This window comes from Zophobas morio, unplaced genomic scaffold (assembly GCF_036711695.1).
Source record: "Zophobas morio isolate AGI-343-1 ecotype UQ-CSIRO unplaced genomic scaffold, CSIRO_AGI_Zmor_V1 ptg000041l, whole genome shotgun sequence".
NCBI classification, from domain to species: domain Eukaryota; kingdom Metazoa; phylum Arthropoda; class Insecta; order Coleoptera; family Tenebrionidae; genus Zophobas; species Zophobas morio.
The window spans coordinates 4,704,663-4,730,426 of NW_026972146.1; the positions used below are offsets into that span (position 1 = coordinate 4,704,663).

The 25,764-nt window shown below is 34.6% G+C and overlaps 1 protein-coding gene across 1 annotated transcript; it reads left to right on the top strand.

Annotated features, from left to right (window-relative positions):
* The first annotated feature begins 4,618 nt into the window (after positions 1 to 4,618).
* LOC135140855 (voltage-dependent calcium channel subunit alpha-2/delta-3-like) lies at positions 4,619 to 17,438 on the top strand. The gene is made up of 18 exons (XM_064071570.1): positions 4,619 to 4,935; positions 5,190 to 5,271; positions 5,320 to 5,430; positions 5,478 to 5,660; positions 5,707 to 5,950; positions 5,999 to 6,130; positions 6,181 to 7,049; positions 11,245 to 11,400; positions 11,450 to 11,524; positions 11,570 to 11,674; positions 11,726 to 11,806; positions 11,859 to 12,031; positions 12,085 to 12,303; positions 12,352 to 12,733; positions 16,452 to 16,724; positions 16,774 to 17,015; positions 17,070 to 17,286; positions 17,335 to 17,438. The coding sequence occupies exons 1-18, from the start codon at positions 4,814 to 4,816 to the stop codon at positions 17,386 to 17,388; spliced, it is 3,720 nt and encodes a 1,239-aa protein (XP_063927640.1). The 5' UTR covers positions 4,619 to 4,813; the 3' UTR covers positions 17,389 to 17,438.
* Positions 17,439 to 25,764: the final 8,326 nt, after the last annotated feature.

Genomic DNA, 25,764 nt, shown 5'->3' on the forward strand with positions numbered 1-25,764 from the left:
TAAAAAAAGAGGCAAAAAAGGTGAAAAAAGAAGTGAAAGGAAGTGTAAAACAAAAAGACGAATAACGAGGACACAAAATGTGGAGCAAAAAGAAACTAAAAAGCCGATATACAACGTCGATAAACAAAAGGTGGCAATAAATCAACTCAAAATGTTGAAAAAAAGGAACAAACAAGGGCAAAAAAGAGGACAAAAAAAGGCACAAAAACCCAAGGAAAAAGAGAGACCAAAAGACGTGACATGAAAAAGGCGACAGAAAAACTACAAAAAGTCGATTAAAAAACTGAAAAAAGACAAAAAAACCGGTTTACACTTCAAAAAATCACCAAAAAAAAAAATGCAAGGAAAAAAGCCGAGAAATAATAAATTACAATATGGGCGATAAAAAAATAGTCAACAAAAAAGGTAGCCACTAAAAAAGAACGGAAAAAAAGTGACAAAAAACGACGAAAAAGAAAATGAAACAAAACAGAGGGAAAAGGAATTTAAAAAAGCCGATTTGAAAAGGGATACAGAAAAAAGAAAGATGAAAAAACTGCGGCAAAAAAAAAGGCGAGCAAAAAAAGAATTAAAAAAGTCGACAAACAAAAGCCGACCAAAAAAAAACTTAGAAAAATTGACAAAAGAAGTGATTAAAAAACGCAAGGAAAAAACAGACCAAGAAAAAAGATGACAAAAAAATGACGACAAAAAAAGGCAACAAAAAATATGACAAAAAGACGAGGAAAAAGGCAAACAAAGGGTGAAAAGGGTGGTAAAAAACAAAGGCAAAGCGACATGAAGAAAAAAGAGACCAAAGCAAGCGAAAAAATAAATGACAGAAGCCACAAAATAGCCAAAAAAGTCGACAAGAATAATAAAGGCGAAAAAAAGAAAAAAATCGACAAAACAAAAAACGAAAAAAACCGGTGACAAAAAGAAGGTTACACAAAAAAGGCAACGACAAAAGAGAGAGCAAAATAACTGGTTTAAAAAAAATACGAGAAAAAAAGCGCCAAAAAAAGATAACAAAAACACAAAAAAAGGAAAGAAGAAATCTAAAGACGTATACAGAAAATACGAGTAAAAAAGAGACCAAAAAACTAATACAAAAAAGGGGCAAGAAAGAAGCAACTTAAAAAAAAGGCGAAAAAAACTATACAAAACGAAGCTAGGAAAAGAGACAAAAAAACCGACAAAAAGGGAACAAAAAATATGACAAAAAGACGAGGAAAATGTGTGGAAAAAAAGACAACCAAAGAGCGAAAAGGGTGGTAAAAAAGAGACGCAAAGAGACATGAAGGAAAAAGAGGCGAAAGCAACCGAAAAAAATTGGTCTAAAGAGTTAGACAGTACTTCCCTCGCTGTCGGAAACGTGACGACTGCATGTCTATTATGTTTTTTTTTTCGCAGTAGATTTCATTATTTTTTTTGAGTCACCCGGTATATGCAAATTCAAAAAATATGAAATAAAAAACGTGATAAATTACAAGCACAGACTCATCATATTTTGTACATTTTATATAGGATTTATTTCGTAAACTTTTGAGCTGACGTCATCAAGTTTTTGAAGGGGATAACCAAATATATTTTGAGTGAAGATTTATGATGCTCTTTATAGCCTTAAAACATCTGCAACATTTCAAAACATTCGGATTAGCAGATTCAAAATTAAATTGCAAAATGTTGTTTTATAATTTTCATTTTTTTCCAAAAATTTGGACGTTTCGGGTAAAAACTCAATTCGGAGTCGTAAACTACATGTTTAGGACTATATTATTTTATACAATTTAAAACCCATTTACTATGTACAATTTTGAAGTGACGTCATCACATTAGTGGTGGGGATGATTAGACAAATTTTGGTTAGCGTGTTACCATCTACATGATATTCCTAATATAACTACAAAAGTTCACAACAATTGGTCCAGTACTTTAGGAGATTATCTGTCTAATAAAAATCCGGGACGGCAGACAGACGGACAAACGGACGGACAGACGGACAGACGGACAGACAGACGGAAATGGGAGACCTATTTCTTCGTCTTCTAGGGGTCATGAAAGATCGAGAAAATGTAAAAGTAGAGAGTCGGTCGACGGACTTGCTTACGGTCGGGAAGTAAAAATCGTAACATTGAAGAAACGAAAAATTGAAACATCAGAACTTAAAAATCAAACTACTAAAAATCGGAATACTAAACATAAAAGTTAATTTATTTTGTTTAGTTTGATTTATGTAATGAACACTTTCGTAAATAAATGGTTGTTATTTAAAAATCTAAAAATTTAAATCGAGAAACTAAAAAATTAAAAATCGAAGAACTAAAAGTTGAAAAATTCCAAAATTCCAAACCACAAAAATTAAAAAATACTTCAAAAATCGGAAAAAATAGGAACATTGAAAAATAAATTAAAAAATCCGAAAGGAAAATCAGAAAGAAAAAACCAAAAGATTGCAAACCACCAAACAAATAAAATCACTAATCACTGATCATTGATCACTGATCACTGATCACTGACCACTGATCACTGATCGTGATTTCGTGATTTCGTGATTCGTGATTCGTGATTCGTGATTAGAATCACGAATCAAGAATCACTAATCACTAATCACTAATTACGAATCACGAATCTCAAATCACGAATCACGAATCACTAATCATTAATCACGAATCACTAATCACTAATTACTAATCACTAACCACTAATCACTAATCACGAATCATTAATCACGAATCACTAATCACGCATCACGAATCATGAATCACTAATCACTAATCACGACTGACGAATCACTAATCACTAATCACGAATCACGAATCACCACTCACAAATCCCGAATCACGAATCACGAATCACTAATCACGGCTCACTAATCACTAATCACGAATCACGAATCATTAATCACGAATCACAAATCACGAATCACTAATCACTAATCACTAATCACGAATCACGAATAACGAATCACGAATCGCTAATCACGAATCACGAATCACTAATCACGAATCACTAATCATTAATCACTAATCACAAATCACTAATCACTAATCACTAATCACGAATCACGAATCACGAATCACTAATCACGAATTACAAATCACTAATCACGATTCGTCGACAAAAATAATGAAGGCGAAAAAAAGACAAAACAAAAAGAAGGCAATACAAAAAGGGTAACGACAAAAGAGAGATCAAAAGAACTGACATGATAAAGACCACAAAAAAGGGACTAGAAAAAAATGAAGAAAAAGCACAAAATAACGATAAAAAGCGAAAAAAAAAAAGATAACAAAAAAGGAGGAAAGAAGAATCTAAATACGAGTAAAGAAGAGACCAATAAAACTGATACAAAAAGGAGCTAGGAAGAAGCGACCCAAAGAAGGCAAAACAAAGATGGAAAAAGAACGTAAAAAAAATACTAGAAAAAAAGGACCAAAAAAATCGACAAAAAAGGCGCAAAAAAAGGAAAAAAGACATGAAGAAAAAGGAAATCAAAGCAATTGAAAAAAAAAACCGTCAAAAAACAGACAAAAATAATGAAAGCGAAAAAAAAAAACAAAACAAAAGACAAAAAAATGGACAAAATGAACGACAAAAAGTAAGACAACGAAAAGAAGGGTATACAAAACAGGCAACAAAAAAGAGAGACCAAAAGAACTTACATAAAAAAGGCTACAAAAAAGGGCGAAAAAAACCGCAAAAAGGGGAAAAAAGGTGTTAACAGAAAAAGGAAAAAAAAAAGAAGAAAAACAGAGATCTAATAACGCACACAGAAAACACGAGTAAAAAAGAAACCAAAAAAGGCAAGAAAGAAGCGACCCAGAAAAAGGCGATAAAAAGTGACAATACAAACAGCGAAAAAAAGGGCAATAAAAAAGAGTACAATAAAAAACGGTAAGGAAAAAGGAACAAGAAAAGTGCCCGAAAAGGACACCAAAAATGCGATAAAAGAAGAAGACAAAAAATGGCATACAAAATACGACTGAAGAAAAGAAGTAAAAGCAGCAAGCACAAAAAAAACGACATAAAAAGGGCTACAAAAAAGCCGGACAGGAAAAATGTCACAAAAAAGGGAGTCGGAAAAAGTAACATAAAAGAAAAAAGAAAGCTTATAAAGAATAAAAAAAGAGCGAACAAAGCCGGTGAAAACTACAAAAATAGCCGAAAAAAGCCACAAAAAAGGAAAAAAGGACACAAAAAGACGCGAGGAAAAAAGACCAAATGAGCTGACAAAAAAAGGCTAGCAAAAAGCGACAAAACAAAGAGAAAGAAGGTGATAAAAAAGACACAAAGAACTCCAGAAAAACACACCAAAAAGGACAAATATCCAATCCCATATTAGTTTCAGTCTAGTGTAGTAGTAGTCTAGTGATTTAACAAATTTCGTCGGTGTATTAATGGCCATCAGGAAAAGTACTTGAAAACAGTGTATTATTTAGCAACTCTGCAAACAAATATAACTCTTTATCACCATTCATGTATCCCGAATATTTCGCCCCATTTTCTTTTTATCTCTCCTATTTTTATTTTCGTGTTTATCACTTCTGATAACTACAAGTGGTGGAACTCACTCCACATTTCACCTCATTATAACTCATGAAAGTAAACAAGATTACAACTAGTCGCGAATAGTGAAACGCTGAAAGCTCAATTTCGTCCAAAATCGTCCGTCCCAACTGTGTTGACAGCTTCTAAACGCCGCGACAAAGACTTCTTACAACTTGTTGCTAACTGAGGCAAAGACATGCGCTGAATTCTTCCGACTCTTGACACACATACATTTAACAATTCAGTACTTTCCGCCAACTAAACTTCAACAATTTACCTCACAATGCCAAAATTCCACATCGCCTTTTTGTGCTTCCTGGTGCTATACAGTGCGAAAAAAAGCGCCCAAGTCAGAGTTGCGACGACTTCGCACTCCACTCCGTCAGTCAATCAAGTGCGAGAATGGTAAGTAAGAAAAATTTTGCCGTTACTTTTGCGAAATTTGTTCCAAAATTTTTGCGCGTAACTATCGCTAATAAAATCATTTTGCACAATTTTTGAAACTAATAAATTGTTCCCGGGCTGTTACTTAATTGCGTAATGGTGTTTTCCCGAATACAATTGGTCCTGGATGATTCTGTGTGGCGCCTCTCAGTCTCCTAGTTATTGATTTTGAATCCAACGGCGCCAGCCAGAATTCAAATCTTAATTTATTGCAGTGTTCGTCAATGGTCAAAGCAGTTGGGGAAGGAACTGTACGAACTAAGCTCGACCATGACCCGAAAAGCGAAACTTCAAAAGGTAACTATGAAACTGATTTAAAATCGCGTTTACACCACGCGCTTCCAGAGCTTCAACAAACTAAAAGACAAAATCCACTACGAAGTGGAGAGAACGCTGCTCAGGACAATAACCCAAAAGCTGAAGAACACGATAAAGAAAAAAGTGGACGCAGTGGCGGTAATCCAGAGTAACACGATTTTTCGAATTTTAGTTTTGGGTTTCAGAATATAGCGGAATACGCTGAGTTCTTGGCTTTTCATAGGAAAACCAACTACAGTGTTGTTAACGGTGTTAACGGGTCGGATTATTTGGACCCTAATGCGTTCTTTTTTTACAACGCTGATAATATAACCAACACGACTTGCGACTGTGATAAAGAAAAAGACCTGGAGGACGAAATCCGGGAGGTAATTTTTGGTTTGTGTTCACGAAATAATACAGTGGGAGTTTCAGATGAAGTGCATTTGGTTTTGCGAACAGAAGGACCTTCCTGACCAGAATCCTTTACCGCATAATAGCTTCACGAAGAAGAAAATCGAAGACATGTTTGGACCGGTTTGCGACTGCTCACAACATATAAGTAAAAGACCGAGCGAAAATTACAATTTGTTGCCTTTGAAACCCCATCCCAATTTCGACACTCCGGTCAATTTTAATCTGAGCGTTGTCAGAATCGTGGCTAACGTTTTCGCGAAAGGTAGAACTTTCAAACTATTTTGACTAACTTATTTTGATTTTTTCCTAGAGCAAGAAGTTATGCAAGGAGCGAAATGGACAGCACCACTCGATATGGTTTTTAAAGAAAATTTAGCCAAAGATCCCACTCTAAAGTACCAGTATTTCGCAAGTCCCCTCGGCTACATGAGACACTTTCCAGGTATACTAACACGTCGACGTTGTTTTCCATTTCTGATTTTTCGATTTTAGCGGTCAAGTGGTCTGACGAACGCTACGCCCAAACTTATGACCCTCGCACCAGATCATGGTACACCGAAGCCATGACTTCCCCAAAAGACATAATCATCCTCCTAGACAGTTCTGGTTCCGTTCTACAACTAAAAAGAAAAGTTGCTGCTCACATTGTCAATAACATTCTCGACACACTTAATGACAATGATTTCGTCAACATTTATCTTTTCGCCAATAGTACAAGACCTCTAGTTCCATGTTTTAAAGACACTTTGGTGCAAGCCAATGAAGAAAATCTGCGCTTGTTACGCGAAACCCTTGACAACTATAAACCGACGTTTCAGGCTGAAATTGAAACCGGACTTGCTAAGGCTTTTACTTTGTTGAAGGAAATGCGTCAGAAAAAAGTAGGTTCTGAGTGCAACCAAGCAATAATGTTGATTACTGAAGAGGCCTTCTTCCGTAAAGACCAAAAGGAGTTCTTTATGAAGTATAACTGGAACGATAGTACACCTGTGAGGGTGTTCACTTATCTCTTGGAGAAAAATGAAGGGGATGCACACTTGTTGGAATGGGTGGCTTGCTCCAATAAGGGTTATTTCGTCAATATATCTCTATCGCAAGAAGCTAGAGAGAAGGTGTTATCTTACCTTAATGTCATGTCCAGACCTCTAAACAAAGCACATAAAGACAACCCCAAAAGAGAGGAATTTATATGGAGCTACCTCTACATAGATTTAGCTGACAGGAGATACACTAATTGGTTGTGGAGGAAAGTCGAAGGCAATAGACAAAGATCGGTGTTCTTAGACCACGCGAAGCGCGAGTTCCACCGACTCAAAAAAGTCCTAGCCAACTATTCGCACTTCCTTCTACAAGAAAACCACGTAAAACTAAATCGCTTGTACAATCGCACGCAAATGTTTTGAGCCTATGGGCGGATCGTTTTTGCCTGCCCTCACCGAAGAAGGCGGTCCAAATCCTTCAAGGGCAGAATTTGTAGGTAGGCTCAAACTACAACGAAATTTACATTTGGTAAGATTTATTTATGGCTCACACCAGTTCTCTCGAATTTGTCGGAGAAGATTTAGCAGGTAGTTGTTCCCATAAAATAATGAATAATCGAATAATTTGAAATCTTGCAGATGTTTTAAAGTCATGATAAACATGATTTAATTAAAATATATTTGCTTATCCCCTCTAAAAAATTTATGACGTCACCTCAAAATTTTGCAGAATAAATCCTATCTTAAATGTATAAAATATGATGAGTTTTATACTTGTGATTTATCACTGCATTAATATTTTTTAGATTTGGTTATACAGGGTGTCTCAAAAAAGTTAATGACTGAGTCAATTTATTTTATTGAAGAAATCAAGAATAGCAAAATTGAATACTTTGAACTATTGTAGATGTTTTGAAGTTTTGGTAAGCATGGTAACTTTTTCGAAAATTTGATTAATATGCGCAAAATCAAAAATCGGAAAAAATGAAATGGCTAATTAAAAAATCGAAAATTCAATGAATCAAATACCTAGGTTGATCGAAAAGTGGAAATTCACAAACCTCAAAAATCGAAAAATCGAAAATTGAAAAACGGGAAAACCAAAAAATCGAAAAGTAATATTGAAAATTCAAAAAATCAAAAACAAAAATTAAAAAAATCGGAAATTAAAATAATCAATATATATATGAAGTAGAAAAAATTGCAAAGCCTAAAAACTGAAACGAACAGAAAAATCGAAAAAGCAAAAAATTGGAAAAACAAAAATTCGAAAAATCTAAAAGCGAAAAAGTGGAAAATCGAAAATCTGAATAAAGAAACTTGGAAATTCTGAAAATTGGAAAATCGAAAACCAAAAAATCGGGAAGTAACAAAATTGAAGTCTAACAGTTGAGAATAGAAAAATTGAAAAACCGAAAATTATAAAAATCGACAATGGGCAAATTGAAAACCGCAAAATTTGAATTGAAAAATTGAAAATGGAAAAATCGATGAATTGAAAAATCGAAAATTCGACTACTCAAATTTTCTAAAAATCGAAAAATCATAAAACTAAAAAATCCAAAATTTTAATGATCGAAAGTCTGAAAACTGAAAATCGAAAATTCTGAAAAGCGGAAAATAGAATATCGAAAAATTTAAAAGAAAGAAAATTGAAGTCTAAAAACCGAAGAATGGAAAAATTAAAAATCAAAAATTCGAAAAATCAAAACCGAAAAATTCAAAGATTTAAAAAGAAAATCGAAAAATCAAAAATCTGAAAATTGAAACTCGAAAATTTGGAAAATCGAAAAGTAAAAAAATTGAAGTCTAAAAGCTGAAAAATGGAAAACTGAACAATCGAAAATTCGAAAATCAAATATCGAAAAATCGAAAAGCCGAAAAATCGAAAATTTGATAAATCAGATATGCGAAAAACAGAAAATCTGAAAATACAAAACTGGAAAATCAAAAATCGAAAAATGGAAAAACCGAAAATCGAAAATTCAATGAATTTAATACGTAGGTCGATCGAAAAACTGGAAATTCACAAATCTGAAAAATCGAAACTTTGCAAGATTGAAAAACCGAGAATTGAAAAATCAAAAAACCGAAAAATGGAAAAATCAAAAATCGAAAAATAGGAAAACCGAAAATTCGAAAATTCATAATATTGAAAACTCTAAAAGTCGACAATTCAAAAATCAAAAAATTGGAAAGTAAAATAATCGAAAAATCGAAAAGTAAACAAATTGCAAAGCCTAAAAACTGACGAACAGAAAAATCGAAAAATCGTAAAATCAAAAAGTGGAAAATCGAAAACTGGAAATTGAAAATTCGAAAATCGGAGTATCGAGAATCGACAAATTGAAAAACCGAAAAATCGAAAAATTAAAAAATCGGAAATCGAAAAATGAAAAAAAAAACAAAATTCAAAAAACGAATAATCCAAAACTAAAATAATAGAAAAGTGGAAAAGTAAAAATTGCAAAGTCTCAAAACTGACGAACAGAAAAATCGAAAAATCAAAAAAATTCGAAAAATATCTAAAAATGGAAAATCAGAAAATGGAAAAACCGAAAAATCGAAAATTCGATGAAACAAATACTCGAAAAAGCGAAAAGTAAAAAAAATTGCAAGGCCTAAAAATTGAAAAATCAAAAAATCGGAAAAATGAAAATCGGAAAAACGACGATCGAAAAAAAATAAAAAAATTGAAAAGTGGAAAATCGGAAAGTAACAAAATTGAAATCTAAAAGCTGAAGAAGGGAAAATTCTAAAAAGCAACAATCGAAAAAATCCAAATTAAAAATTGAAAATTTGAAAAATGGAAAATCGAAAACTCGAATATCGAGATTTTGAAAAATCGTAAAAATGATAATCGAAAAATCGAAATGCTCAAAAATCGAAAATTCGATTAATCAATATTCTAAAAATCGAAAAAACGGACACAAATCTGAAAAATCGAAAATCGAAACATGAAAAATTAAAAAACCGAAAAATTGAAAAATCCCAAATTGAAAAATGGAAAAACCGAAAATTCAAAAATCAAACTATCGGAAAGTAAAATAATCGAAAAATGGAAAAATAAAACAAATCGCAGAACCATAAAAACTGAAACAAACAGAAAAATCTAAAAACCACAAAGCGGAAAAACGAAAATCGAAAAATCGCAAATCGAAAAATCGTAAAATCAGAAAATGTAAAATCGAATAATCGAAAGTTGAAAAATCGAAGGTCGAAAAATAAAACAACCGAAAAATGGAAAATTTAATGATTAATGGAAAATCGAAAAATGGAGAATAGAAGAATTAAAAAACCGGAAAATTGAAAAATCGAGAATTCAAAAATCAAAAAAATCGGAAAGTAAAATATAATCGAAAAATGCAAAAAAATTGCAAAGTCTAAAAGCTGACGAACAGAAAAATCCAAAAATCTAAAAATGGAAAGACGAAAAATCGAAAATTGAAAGAATGGCAAATCAAAAAATCGAAACATCGAAAAATCAAAAAAACGAAAAATTAAAAAATCGAAAAACGAAAAAACTGAAAACTCGAAAATTCAAAATACCGCAAACTTGAAAAATCAGAAAATTGGAAAGTAATAAAATCGAACAGTTGATAGAAAAATGGAAACTGAAAAATCTAATTCGATGAAACTGTTGGTCGAAAAAACGAAAAATCGAAAATCGAAGTGACCTTTTTTTGAGACAGGCTGTATAAGTAAATCTAAAAAATATTACTGCAATGATAAATCACAGGTATAGACTCATCATATCAAATTTTACGATGACGTCATGCATTTTTTGGCGAAGATAAGCAAATACATTTTGATCGTGGCTTTGAAAGTATTCTTCGACTTTCGTTCCATTTCAAAATTTACTCTTTGTATATTTCAGTGGTCACAACGAGTTCACTAACTACGCTGAAGTATACAAAGATTAAATTTGTCACCGAAAAGATGTCGGAAGTGATAAATTATAGGATAACAAATGGAACGGATAAAATAAAGCGTCAAAATGATTGATAAACTTTAAAACAAAATTATGAAGTTTATAAATTGAACATTTTTTTGCTTTTTGAAATGTAATACACTTCAAAAAATGTCCGTGACTTACTTTAATGTGAATTTTATAACTATGGTCGGCACAATTAGACCTAATATTAGTGTGATTTTGAGCATATTCTCGATGTTATTAGAGCAGGACAGGTTTTTTTTCTAACTAACTGACAAGATTTCTATGTATTCAGTTTTGCAATTCTTGATTTCTTCAATAAAATAAATTGACTCAGTCATCATTTTTTTTTGAGTCACCCTGTATGTATAAACAAATCCAAAAAATATTAATGGAATGGTAAATCAAAAAGTATAGACTCATCATATTCTGAACATTTTGGATGGGGTATTTATAAAATTAAAACTAATTTAGGGTAAGAATTTGGTCAACACGTAAATTTCGTTGTAGTTTGAGCCTACCTACAAATTCTGCCCTTGGACGATTTGGACCGCCTCCTTCGGTGACGACCGGCAAAAATGATCCGCCCATAGGCTCAAAACATTTGCGTGCGTACTTCCCCCATACTGAAATTCGTTTCAGGATTACGAAAAATACGGAAACGAAATGAACTACGACTACATGACTACCGTTTCGCTACCTGTGTTCAGTCGGAAGCCTGAAGACGTCGATATTATAGGTGTCGCCGGTGTGGATATCCCCCTTAAGCTCCTCATGTCTTTAATTCCGCATCACACGGTTTAGCGCTAAGTATTTTTCGATTTATGAATATAGCGATGGTTTTCAGATCGGAGTGAACGGATACGCTTTCATTGTAACAAATAACGGCTATATTTTGATGCACCCAGGTCATCGGCGCGAGGTGAGCAGACTTCACACTAGATAGCTTCAACTCGTCCTTTTTTAGTTTAATAACATTCCCAAACCGACGTTCAACAGAGTGGATTTACTTGAAGTGGAAATTTTAGATGATACGAGTAAACCGCGGGAGTTTGGTGAACGGATTGTAGAGGTGACATGTCTCTTTTTATGGTGGCCGATGTGACTTATCGAGGTTTTGTAGATGAGGAAAAATATTGTTCTGCAGAAGCTGAACTCCCTGGCTGATGATGTGTTGAATGTCAAACAGGCCTTGGATGATCATGTAGGTTTTAATTGAGTAGTGTGTGTTTAATTGTGTATGGGTTTCGTTGTAGAAGAGGATAATTTTAACTAGGAGGAGGTATGTGTATATGAAGTTGGTACCGGCGTTTACTGTTGGAATTGCGTTACCAGACAAATATGGGAATATGGTCGTTGATATAAAGAATGTCACAGGATTTGAGAAGAGTCTTTTGAATACCAAAAATTGGACAGTTCATCCAGACTGGTAATGATGCAAAATTCCAGACAATACTATACCATATTACATACATGTTCTAGGGTTTATTGTCCCGATGACAGCGGAGCTGAACCAGAAGAGATTGTGAAGCGCTGCCTACGCCAGAACCAGAAGAACAACACAAGTAATAACCTATTTACAAATCGTTTGACACGATATAACAAATTTTCAATTTCCACAGAGGAACCCCTTCTCAAAGCCCTCCTGTTCGACGCAGAAGAAACCAAGTGGTTCGAAGAGGACATACCAAACGAAGACTTGTGAGTCACGCCCCTTTTAAAAACCGTATCCACCCATGCGTGTTCCAGCTTCGTCAGAAAATTCCTAGTCGACAACGTCTTCATGGCCACCCACTCGGGTCTAGTCAGATGGAAGACTTGCCACCCGGAAAAGTACGAAGACGTGGTGGACGACGACGAAGGCAAAGGCAAGAAGGAGTACTTCAGAGGAAACAGGTCGATAGACGAAGACTGGTACCAAAGAGTCGTCGAAGAAAACATCGACCGAAACGATGACGTCTTCATCTACTCCGTCCCTTTCGAGATCTCCGGCTACGAGTACAACACCATGATAACCAGCACGAACGCGATCTTTGTTACCGCTGAGGGAAAAAAGTCGCCGGTGGCGGCGGTCGGAGTGCAGTTCAACCACCGGAAAATGTCGGTTTTGTACGACGAAATTACAAAAAAGGTTTGATAATGCGTTGAAATTTTCACAACAAGTTAGCATATTTTCGTTAAAAATGTGCATATTGCTCGTTTCGCTCGCATTTTAGAAACTGATTTTTTTAAAGTAATTTCCTTGACGGGGAGACCTCGAGAACTGCTTCAATGAAAACTAAGTAGCCTTGGTGATATTTTAAGTATTCTGTGAATGAAAGAAAACTAAACTAAAATTAAGCCCCACCCATTCACTCCTATCTTAGTTGTGATGAATTTTTCATTTGTTGTCACACCGAGGGGCGGAGCATAATTGCAAAATCGATTTTTCCTAACAAAAATTTACTATTTTAAACATGTTTTAAGCTTCTTGTTTTGAGAAGGAGACCATACATATATATTAAGAAAAAAAAGCCAAAATATCAGCCCCGCCCACCCACCCTATCGCGATTGTGATGATTTTTTTTCATTCGTCGTGAGTCAGAGGGCGGATATTAATTTCAAAATCCTCGTTTCTCTGCATAAAATTACTATGTGAAATATGTTTTTAAGTATCCTGTTGCTGAAAGAAAACTACAAATCAATTATGATGGGTTTCTCATTCGTAATCACACTAAGGGGCGGAGTTTAAGTACAAAATCCATATTTTTTTTAAATCTTACCATTTTAAAAACATATTTCACTTGGTAACTTTTTGTAGAGGAATGAGGATTTTGTAACTAAGCTCCGCCCCTCGGCTCACGATGAATAAAAAATTCATCACAAATGAGAGGGGGTGGGTGGGTGGGGCTCATATTTTGTCCATCTTTGCTTAATATACGAAGTCTTCTTTTCCCAAAAAGAAACTGAAAGCATGTGTATTGAGTAAAACAGAAAGCCAAGGATTAAGCTCCACCTATACCCGCTCCGTTCTCAATTGTGATGAATTTTTCATTCGTTGTCAGACAAAGGGGCGGCACACAATTGCAAAATCCATATTTCTCTGCAAAAATTTACTATTTTGAAAGTATTTTAAGTTTGTTGTTGCGAAAAGAAGATTACTTATATTTAAAAAAAGAGAAATATAATCCCCACCCACCCACCTTATCTCAATCCTGGTAATTTTTTTTTATTCGTCGTGCGCCAGAGGGCGGATCTTAATTTCAAAATCCTCGTTTTTCTTCATAAAATAAATTGCTATGTGAAATGTGTTTTTAAGTATCCTGTTGCTGAAAGACTACTAGATATATATATATAAAAAAACGCTCCTTCTCAATTATGTTGAGTTTCTCATTCGTAATCACATCTAGGGGCGGAGTCTAATTGCAAAAACCCATTTTTGTTTATAAAATTTTACTATTTTAAACACACATTTCACTCGGTAATTTTTTGTCGAGAAATGAGGATTTTGCAACTCAGCTCCGCCCCTCAGCTCACGATGAATAAAAAATTTATCACAAATGAGAGGGGGTGGGTGGGCGGGGCTTATATTTTGTCCATCATTTCTTAACGAATAAAGTCTCCTTTTCCCGACAAGGAACTGAAAACATGTTTGACTAGCGTGCTGTTGAAAGAAAATTCTAGATATTAAGGGAAAAAAAAACAATTTTTAAGACTTTTTTTATTCGTGGTGAGCAGATGAGTGTAGTTTAATTCCAATCCTGATTTTTTTTCAAGAAAATATCGTGAAACATAATCTGAAGTAGATAATCGTGTTCAAAGAAAATATAAGCCCCGCCCACCCACCCCATTTGAATTGTAAAGAATTTTTTATTCGGCGTGGGCCAGAGGGCGGATATTAATTTCAAAATCCTCGTTTCTCTACATAAAATTATTATGTGAAATATGTTTTTAAGTATCCTGTTGCTGAAAGAAAACTACATATATTAAAAAAAATCGCCCAAATCAATTATGATGGGTTTCTCAATCGTAATCACACCAAGGGGCGGAGTTTAATTATAAAATCCATATTTTGTTTAAGTTTTGCCATTTTATAAACATATTTGAGATGGTAATTTTTTGCAGAGAAATGAGGATTTTGTCCCTCGACTCACGATGAATAAAAAAATCATCACAATTGAGACGGGGTGGGTGGGCGGGGCTTATATTTTGTCCATCTTTTCTTAACGAACAAGGTCTTCTTTTTCCGACAAGAAACTGAAAACTTGTTTGATTAGCGTGTTGTTGAAAGAAAATTCTAAATATCAAGGGAAAAAAAATCAATTTTAAAGACTTTTTTATTCGTGGTGAGCAAAGGAGTGTAATTTGATTGCAATCCTCATTTTTCTTCAAGAGAATATAGTGAAACATAATCTTAAGTGGATAATCGTGTTCAAAGAAAATTATATGTTTTGAGTAAAAAAGAAAGCCAAAGAATGTACCTCACCTATGCCCGCTCTAATTTCAATTGTGTTGCATTTTTCATTGGTTATCAGACCGAAGGGCGGAGCGTGAACGCAAAATCCATATTTCCCTACAAACATTTACTCTATTTGAAAATGTTTTAAGTTTGTTGTTGTGAAAAGAAGACTACTTATATTAAAAACAAAAAAATATAAGCCCCGCCCACCCACCCCATTTCATTTGTAAAGAATGTTTTATTCGTCGTGAGTCAGAGGGCGGATATTAATTTCAAAATCCGCGTTTCTCTGCATAAAATTACTATGTGAAATACGTGTGGGTGGGCGGGGCTTATATTTTGTCCGTATTTTCTTAATGAACAAGCAATTGAAAACATGTTTGACTAGCGTGTTGTTGAAAGAAAATTGTATATATTAAGGAAAAAAAAACAATTTTTAAGACTTTTTTATTCGTGGTGAGCAGAGGAGCCTAGTTTAATTCCAATCTTGATTTTTTTTCAAGAAAATATCGTGAAACATAATCTTAAGTAGATAATCGTGTTTAAAGAAAATACAAGCCCCGCCCACCCACCCCATTTCAATTGTAAAGAATTTTTTATTCGTCGTGAGCCAGAGGGCGGATATCAATTTCAAAATCCTCTTTTCTCTACATAAAATTACTATATGAAATATGTTTTTAAGTATCCTGTTGCTGAAAGAAAACTACATATATTAAAAAAAAAATCCCCAAATCAATTATGAGGGGTTTCTCATTCGTAATCACACCAAGGGGCGGAGTTTAATTATAAAATCCATATTTTTTTTAAGTTTTGTCATTTTATAAACATGTTTGACATGGTAATTTTTTGCAGAGAAATGAGGATTTTGTCCCTCGGCTCACGATGAATAAAAAAATCATCACAACTGAGACCGGGTGGGTGGGCGGGGCTTATATTTTGTCCGTCTTTTCTTAATATGCGAAGTCTTCTTTTCCCGACAAGAAACTGAAAACATGTTTGACTAACGTGTTGGTGAAATAAAATTTTATATATTAAGGGAAAACAAAATTTCAATTGTCAAGACTTTTTTTATTTGTGGTAAGCAGAGGAGTGTAGTTTAATTTCAATCCTCATTTCAATTGTGTTGAATTTTTCATTCGTTGTCAGACAGAGGGTCCGCTTGAACGCAAAATCCATATTTCCCTACAAAAATTTACCCTTTTTGAAAATGTTTTAAGTTTGTTGTAGACGACTAGTCATATTAAAAAAAATATTAGCCCCGCCCACCCACCCCATTTCAATTGTAAAGAATTGTTTATTCGTCGTGTAGCTTAATTGTAATCCTCATTTTTCTCCAAGAAATTACCGTTGAACATTTTCTTAAGTAAGTAATTGTGTTGTTCAAAAAAATCATTTTGTATTTTTTTAACAGTGCAAGGGTCCAAACGGGCAGCGGATGTGCGCTTGCAACGCCAACTTCGTCCTATGCTTCATTTTAGACAACAACGCTTACATTATTTTGGGTAGTCAAATCGAGTACACAGGCCGTTTCATCGGAGATGTGAGCCCCATAATCACGCATCAGTTAATTCGAAACGGCGTTTACAAACGAATCGAAATGTACGACTACCAGGCCATTTGTCAGAAACCCCCTGAAGCCAAGAAAAAGAACGCTGGAACGAGAGTCGTGACGTTCGTCCGCACGGTACTATCGAACTTGTTAATTACTTATAACCGATTTTTTGTAATTTTAGCTGCTCGAAAATTTGCTACGCATAACCGACTGGGCGTTTGCTACAATTTTGCTGCTCTTGTCTTCAGTGACCGCCGGTCCGGAGTACCAAAGCGCCAAAAATGAGACTGTATTGTACGAAAAGCTCGAAATTAATAAAACCGTGCCTACTCCTTGCGATAAAGCGATGTGGTTGTTTACGTTGGCTGAGGATTTTAAGCCTTTTGCGTACGCAAATACGAGCTCCAAAGAGGGGTGTAATTGGTGAGTTGGTAGTTTGGATTGTGGTTCGGGTACAGTGATACGTTAAAACGATAGGTACTATGTGGTGGAACGCATCCCTCATAGCAACCTCCTCTTCATGGCTACCAACTACAACTGCGAAGGGGACAACCTCAGCAAGCTTCAGTCCCACAATGAAACCCCCACACCTGTTGAAATTGACTACCCCGACGATCTCCCTTGCCACATCGCCACTCACAACAATTACACTCGCAGATTTTACGGAGATTCATGTTACAACAACACCTCTGATGTAATTTCGCCACTACCGAACCTCCCTTTATTAAATTTCTGCTTCCAGGAGGACAATCTGAATCTCAATCGCTACTACTGTGGCCACACTTGGGAGCCGTAGACACCATAATTCCGTGCCTAAGCTATCTCGAATAAATTCCTCTTGGAAAATCTGGCTTTTAATGATTCCCTCCCCTCGAGTCGATCGCTTCGATAGTGGCGAGATATAGGTAATTTCCTCCACAAAGGTGGCAATTTGCCAAGAATTAGGAATAATTATCGGAAAGCCAACACGCCGAAAAAATCAACGATATCACATTTTTATCGGGACGTCGCGATTCACGCTCGGCAAAGCGTGCGAGACGAAATTGTATTAAAATTCGATGTTTGTTTTTTTGAATAAACACGGATCTGTTTGGCTGGAAAATTGCTGATAAGAGTAATCTGGGGGAGCTAATTGGTCGAATTAGAGTGGCTTTTTGTGCATGTCTTAGTTGGAATTCTGGCCGGATTCTACAGAAAGTAGAAACTTGTTAATTTGATGAAGTGAATCCGGTGCAATGAATAATTTAGATCAAAGATCTTATTATTATTCAAGTAGAAAACCTGACGCAAAATGCCGGTAATCGTATTAAAATTATCCGCTGGCTGACACCGATCCGATTTTTCGATATTCCAGAGCGGCGGGACGTGGGCTTGCATAAAAAAACGCCATTTCCGGCTGAGTCGCTGACCAAAACACCTAATTTATACCCGACCTGCGGCTCTGTCTTATTTTTAAACTCGCGCATTTCTTCGGCACATGATGGACGTTTAATTAGTAAGTAGTCCAGATTTGGATAAGGTCTTGAATAATTGACGGCGAAATCGCTTGCAGGTGATGCCTTGTCAAGAGCTCGGTTCGTCGGATTCCTGAGAACTTTCTAAGGGTTAACCTGATGAATACGATGAATTTACATAAATGGATACACTGCACTACGTTCGAATAAAATATTAACATTCACGTCGTAATTCTCCACAAGGCTCTCTCTGTAATTGAATTTTTTCTAAATATGGCCGCAAATTCAAAAGAGATATAAGCTTGCGTGGAACCGAGAAAATTGCCGATGTTTCTACGGATGAAATTTTAATATCGAACTTTTATTTTGGTGCACAGAAAGGTACAATGGGATTTAACGGGTCGGTCAAACAAATACAGAGGAGAAAGATGCAAGAAACTAGAAGAAGCAAGGTTAATGATAGTTTGTGGAGAATCCTTATAAATTATTGTCCTTGTGAACTCAACTGGCTTTCTGAATGGTATACATCAATTATTATTCTGTCATTCCCATGTCACTTTCACAGAGGTATTACTTATTTACTGTGTTGACAATGACGGATTTGGCTGAATACGTAAAGAGTTATTGCAAGAATATTGATCGTAGATTAAAAACAAATAGGTATCATTTGTCACGTTTTAAAGACACAAATGGATGTAGAGACAAATATCGCAATGTCTAGCACGGATTCTGTGATCATCTAAAAGCTATATCAAACGATAAAACATTTCGTCGACATCGCTTAGGAAGACAGACAATGAACGAGGTTTTAGTGGGAACCCCTGTTTTAAGCCTTTCTGTTCCCAAAATCTTTCACTTGTCTCTCTTTTATATGGTACTCTTCACTGCAAATTTTATTAAGTTGAATTCGAGGAGTGTCTGATATCCAGCAGGTAGTGTGTCAAAAATATGATTTTAATAGGAGAATTTAATATGATGTGCCAAATTGTTATAACAAATTGTTAGATTTATCTTTTTCAAACTTGGAATGCTCTGTTAGTCACGTTGATTCTCCACTAGTTATTGAAGATAAAACATTATTTAATTTTTTTGATAAATTTGTTCTAGAAAAAAAAAAACGAAACATTTAACATTTGAAAAAAACCTTGGAGAATGGCGGTAAAAAACAGAGAAAACAGGCACAAAAAAGAAATTACACAAAAACAGAGGCGCCAAAAAAGCTAAAAAACTACTAAAAAGCAGTAAAAAAGGCGATGAAAAATGACACCAAGAAGCAAGGTACGAAAAAAAATTTAAAAGGCACCAAAAAAGTGACAAAAAAAGGCTCAAATAAAGAGATGGAAAGGGGGCAAAAAAGAACAAAAAACCTAGATGATTAAAAATACAATAAAAAAGAGGAAAAATGGCAACAAAAAAGCGCGAAAAAATATAATCGAACAAAAACGCCATGAAAAGAGTACAAGAACAAAAACGAAAAAAAGGCGACAAAACGGTGGCAAAAACATTTTAAAAAATGATGACAGCGATAAAAAAGAAGACAAAAGAAGAAGGCAAAAGCAGAAGAAACAAAAGATAACAAGAGAAAGGCGATACAAAACTACTAAAAAACGCTAAAAACAACAAAGCGACAGAATAAACGCATAAAAAACGGAAAAGAACGCCAAACAAGAAGATGAAAAGAGGCAAAGAAAACGCGACAAAAAATACGATGAAACAATTGAATAAAAGAGGGAGAAAAAGCATCAAGAAGCATAAAAAAACACGCAGTAAAAGAAGATACAAAAAGGAGTCGACAAAAAAAGCAATGAAAACACCAAAAAAACACAAAAAAAAGACGGCAAAAACCATCAAAAAACGACAAAAGATGGCAGAAAGAACCAAAAGGTTACAAGAAACAGACAAAAAGCGATCAAAAAGTAGACAAAATGGCGAAAAAAAGGCACCAAGAAACTAAAACAAAAACACTCCAAAAGCGCCACAAAAGAGGAACAACAAAAACACAAAAAAGGCGGCAAAAAGCTGACGAAAGACACTAGATAAGGAGATCAAAAAAGGGGCAAACCAACGTATCAAAAAAAGAGATGAATGCATTAAAAAAATGGGAACAGGAAAGCATAGAAAAAATGATATCCAATAAAAACGTGATGAAAAAAATGACAAAAATACGACGACAAGGTAAAAACTATTAGAACGGCAATAAAAAAGCAGCAAAAAAAGGCGACAAAAACTACGGTTTGCCACAAAAAAGAAATTAGACAAAAAGAAAGACGCCAAAAAAGCTAAAAAAAAAGAGATAAAAAAATGACAAAAAAAAGGGTAACCAGAAAAATGCGATAAAAAAACAACTAAAAAGCACTAAAAAAAAGACGAAAAGGCAATGAGAAATGACAACAAGATGAAAAAATGCCCAGAAAACACGCCAATAAAAGACAAAAAATAGATAAAAAGAGGACAAAAAAGGTTTCGAAGTTTCTAGAATTCGAGATTTCTCAAAATTTTTTTAGATTTTTCAAAATGTCTCAAAATTTCTCAAGATTTATCAAGACTTCAAGATTACTCAAGGTTTCTTAAGATTTCCCCGAAATTTCTAGACGTTTTTCGACCCTTCTCAAGATTTTTCAAGATTTCACAGGATTCCTTAAAGTTCACAGGTTACGAGATTTCTCCGAAAATTCCTTTAGATTTCTTGAAGATTGCTCAGGATTTCTTCAAATTTCTGAGTGTCTCAAGATTTCTCAAGACTTCTCTGGATTTCTTAGAATTTCCCAGGGTTTCGTGGTTCGAGATTTCTACATTTTTCAAATTTTTTTACGATTTTTGGAGGTTTTTCAAGATTTTCGAGGTTTCTCAAAATTTTAAGATTTCCAGATTTCGAAATTTCAAGGTCGAAGATTTCTCAAGAGTTCTCGATATTTCTCAATATTTCACAAGATTTCTCAAGATTTCCCCGAAAATTCTCGACGTTTTTCGAGCCTTCTCAAGATTTTTCAAGATTTATTACGATTTCTCATCATTCTCAAGATCCTCAGGATTTTTCAAGATTTCTCAAGGTTTCTATATTTCGAGATTTCTCAAAATTTCTCAAGATTTTTCATAATTTCTCCACAATTCTAAGTATTTCTCATGATTTCTCAAAGTTTATCAAGGTTTATTAAAGTTTCTCAGGGTTTCTCAAGATTTTTCAAGATTTATTACGATTTCTCATCATTCTCAAGATTTTCAGGATTTCTCAAGATTTCTCAACATTTCTCAGGATTTCTCGGGAATTCTCCAGGTTTCTATATTTCGAGATTTCTCAAAATTTCTTAAAATTTCTCAAGATTTTTCAAAATTTCTCAACAATTCTCAGGATTTCTCAAGATTTCTCAAAATTTGTCAAGATTTATTAAAGTTTCTCAGGGTTTTCAAGATTTTTCAACGTTTCAAAGTTTCTAAAGTACGAGATTTCTCAAAATTTTTCTAGATTTTTCATTGTCTCAAAAATTTTCAAGATTTGTCAAGACTTCAAGATTACTCAAGGTTTCTTAACATTTTCCCGAAATTTCTCGACGTTTTTCGAGCCTTCTCAAGTTTGTTCAAGATTTATTATGATTTCTCATCATTTCTCAACAATCCTTAGGATTTTTCAAGATTTCTCAAAATTTATCAAGATTTATTAAATTTTCACAGGGTTTCTCAAGATTTTTCAAGCTTTCGAAGTTTCTAGAGTTCGAGATTTCTCAAAATTTTTCTAGATTTTTCAGTATGTCTCAAAATTCTTCAAGATTTATCAAGACTTCAAGAGAATTTGAAGCAACAATGCATGTGAGTGAACTGCCAAGACCAACTCATTCCACCGTCAGCTGTCGACCCAAAGATAAGATCACAATAAAAAATGGTGATAAACTCACTGCAACGAAACCCAATCCAGTGGCGTCCCACACAGGAAATAAAACTGCCCATCCTGTGAGTAAATCAACTGAAGACGAAAAGAAGAAAGCCACGAAAACGGAGAATACATCACCCACAATTAAATCATCAGCACCAGATGATACAACAAGCGTTAAGTGGGAAACCGTATCACGTAAAAAGATAACCAAAAAGAAAGTAGTGTCTGTAGTAATAGGGAATAAAGAAGATGTTACAAAATCTTCTATTAAGGCTGCCCCCAAAAAAGGATTTATTTTTGTATCACGCCTGGCGCCAAATACAAAACCGACTGAAGTTTGCGAACTACTGAAAGGTGAATTCCCGGAAGTCCAATGTGAACAAGTGGAAACCAAATATCCTATGTTCTACTCTGCTTTCAAAGTAACAATTGACCTACACCGTTTCCAAAATGCAATGAATCCACAAATATGGCCCAATGGCAGCTATGTTACGCGATATTTTCACCGAAGAAGCCGACAGAAAAAATCCACTTAGCTGCCCATAACGCCTATGAGGACAACCCAGGTAAAAGGCTGATGAGCGAAACAGACAACAGCCATACAAGTAGGAAAACCGCACTAGGAGTCAACTGGCTAAACCTTTTTTATCTAAATATACAGTCACTGCGGCGTAAAGTTAATGACTTAGAACTACATTTATCAGACAACCCACCTCATATTGTTTGTTTCAGTGAACACTGGTTAACGGCAGCCGAGGTGGAGATCTTAACACTACTTGACTATAAGGTGGCCAGCAGCTTTTGTCGCAAAAAAGGGTATGGTGGTGCTGCAATATTAATAAGACCAAATGTAAGGTATTCGGAATTAAATTTAGCATCCATATCTAAGCAAACGGTTGCTGAGGTTGCCGGCATCTTTCTAACGGAGTACAGGGTAAATATCATCACCATTTATAGACCTCCAGATGGCGATTTCGAAGAATTTCTGTACTTACTAAACCTACTCTTACTAAAACTAGACGATACGTGCTCCTTTTTAATTGGGGACTTTAATATACTTTTTAATAATCCTGACCATAAAGTCAAATCCTTTTTGGATCTTATAAATAGCTTTCACATGAGAACCTTAATCACAGAAAATACCAGAAAAACGAACTGCCTGGATAATATTGTTACTAACAGTAAAGTACCATATAAAATAAATATAAGTCACACTAGACTTTCTGATCACGATGCAGTCAGCCTTCAGCTGAACTGTATTAGCGTGTACCAGCAGAACGGAAAAACAACTACATACAGGCCCGTTACACAAAGGGGTCTAAATCTGTTCCATAGCCAAATATCAGAAATAAATTGGGACCATATCATAAACATTACAGAGGCAGCAGACCTAGAACATAAATGGGATGAGTTTGTGACTATTCTTTCAAACGCGGCAATAAAATCATTCCCATTAAGAACCTTCAATAGCAACAAGTATTCTACTACCGTGGTGCTAAATAAGAATCCTCAAATAATACGCTTAAAAAACATAGTTGAGTTATTTCACAATTTAAAGTCTCGTTTCCCAAACACTGCATTCTTCAAAACTGCTTTAAAAGACTATAAAAAACTTCTTAACAATAAAATAAATGAAATTAAAATGCACAACTGCGATCAGATCTTGACAAACTCTGTAAACGTACACAAAGCTGCTTGGAAAGTGATTAATGCTAATAGAAATCATGATCATTCCAATGTATATTCGGAAAATCTCAATGCAGAAGGTTTTAATAAATTCTTCATTGATAACATTAATCTACTCAAATCAAAGATACCAAAAAATCACGTGAATCTAAAGGACAAACCATTAAATCATGTTAATGTAAAATTTAATTTTAGTGAAATTACTCCCATTTATCTCAGAGAACTGATAGGCAAAATGAAAAATAAAACTAGTAAAGATTTGTACGAACTCAACATTATAATGATAAAATCTGTTATAAACTCAATCATAAGCCCTCTCACAAAAATGATAAATTACAGCATAAGATATGGTATATTCCCAAATTGTCTAAAAAAATCCAAAATTGTCCCAGTTCACAAAAAAGGTAATGTAGATGATTATAATAATTATCGACCAATTGCGATAATCCCTGTACTATCAAAAATCTTTGAGCAGGTTTTGAACAAACAACTAACTGATTTTCTGGTCAATAACAATATATTATATACATCACAGTTTGGCTTTATAGCAAAGAAGTCGACTTCTATGGCAATTAACGAACTTGTTTCTTTTATCAGCGACGGTTTCGAAAATAAGGAATATGTCGGTATTACATTTTGTGATCTCTCCAAGGCGTTTGATTGTGTTGATCATAGTTTACTTGTCTCAAAACTAAGAAATATAGGTATAGCAAATTCATCTGTAACGCTCTTATCAAACTATCTATCCAAACGCTGTCAAACCACATTATATAATTCTCATTTGTCACAGTGCCAAATAACGACGTATGGCGTTCCACAAGGGTCCATTTTGGGACCCCTACTGTTTATAGTTTATATCAACAATCTACCAGCAGCAGTTGATGATGTTAATCTAATATTATATGCTGATGATACCACCCTAAGCACAGCTAACCGTAGATTAGCGACTGTGACTGGAAAGCTGGCCGCTGCACAATCAAATGCTCAGAACTGGTTTCATCGCAATGGCCTATATTTGAACAAAGACAAAACATCTACAATGATATTTTCCACGCGATATATTGGCATAGACAATCCTAACCACACTAAATTTCTAGGCATAACGTTGGATACAACTCTCTGCTGGGAAGCTCATGTTGATGTCTTAAGCAAGAAACTTGCAAAAACAATTTACCTATTACGTAAACTCAGTAGTATAGTGTCACTTAACATTAAAAAATTAGTATATTTCAGCCTATTCCAGAGCCATTTTGCGTATGCTCTTGCGACTTGGGGACATACAACACATCTTCCCAGAATTTTCAAACTTCAGAGGAAAGCAATTCGTATAATATCTAATGTGAACTATAGAGAAGATGTGAGGCAATATTACGTAGAACATGGAATCTTGACAGTTCCATCGCTCTATGTATACCAATGCTTAGTAAATGTGAAAACGCGCATTGAAAGCTACACGAAAAATCGCGACCACCATTGTTATAACACCAGACAGGGTGATGATATTTGCCTTGACTTTCGGAGAATAAATAAAAGTAGAAACTCCATCAATTACTATGGTCCTCAGTTTTACAACTGCCTACCCGATAATATTGCGTCACTACCAATGCCCCAGTTTCTAATAAAAATTAAAACATTGCTGTTAAAATCTCCACTTTATGATACTGATATAAGGTCAATTAAATCAGTATTTAATAAATAATGTGAAGTGGGTGCTGCTTCTATCTTTTATATTTGCTAAATGTTATGCTGTCCATATACACATGTATGTTTTGTACCACGTGCATATTTATTGTCGATATGACATACTGTCTTGACATTGCTGAAATGTATCATTTCTTAAGGCACAATAAAACCTATTACCTATTACTCAAGGTTTCTTAAGATTTCCACGAAATTTCTCGACGTTTTTCGAGCCTTCTCAAGACTGTTCAAGATTTATCATGATTTCTCATCATTTCTCAACAATCCTCAGGATTCCTCAAGATTTCTCAAAATTTATCAAGATTTATTAAAGTTTCACAGGGTTTCTCAAGATTTTTCAAGCTTTCGAAGTTTCTAGAGTTCGAGATTTCTCAAAATTTTTCTAGACTTTTCAATATGTCTCAAAATTTTTCAAGATTTATCAAGACTTCAAGATTACTCATGGTTTCTCAAGATTTCCCCG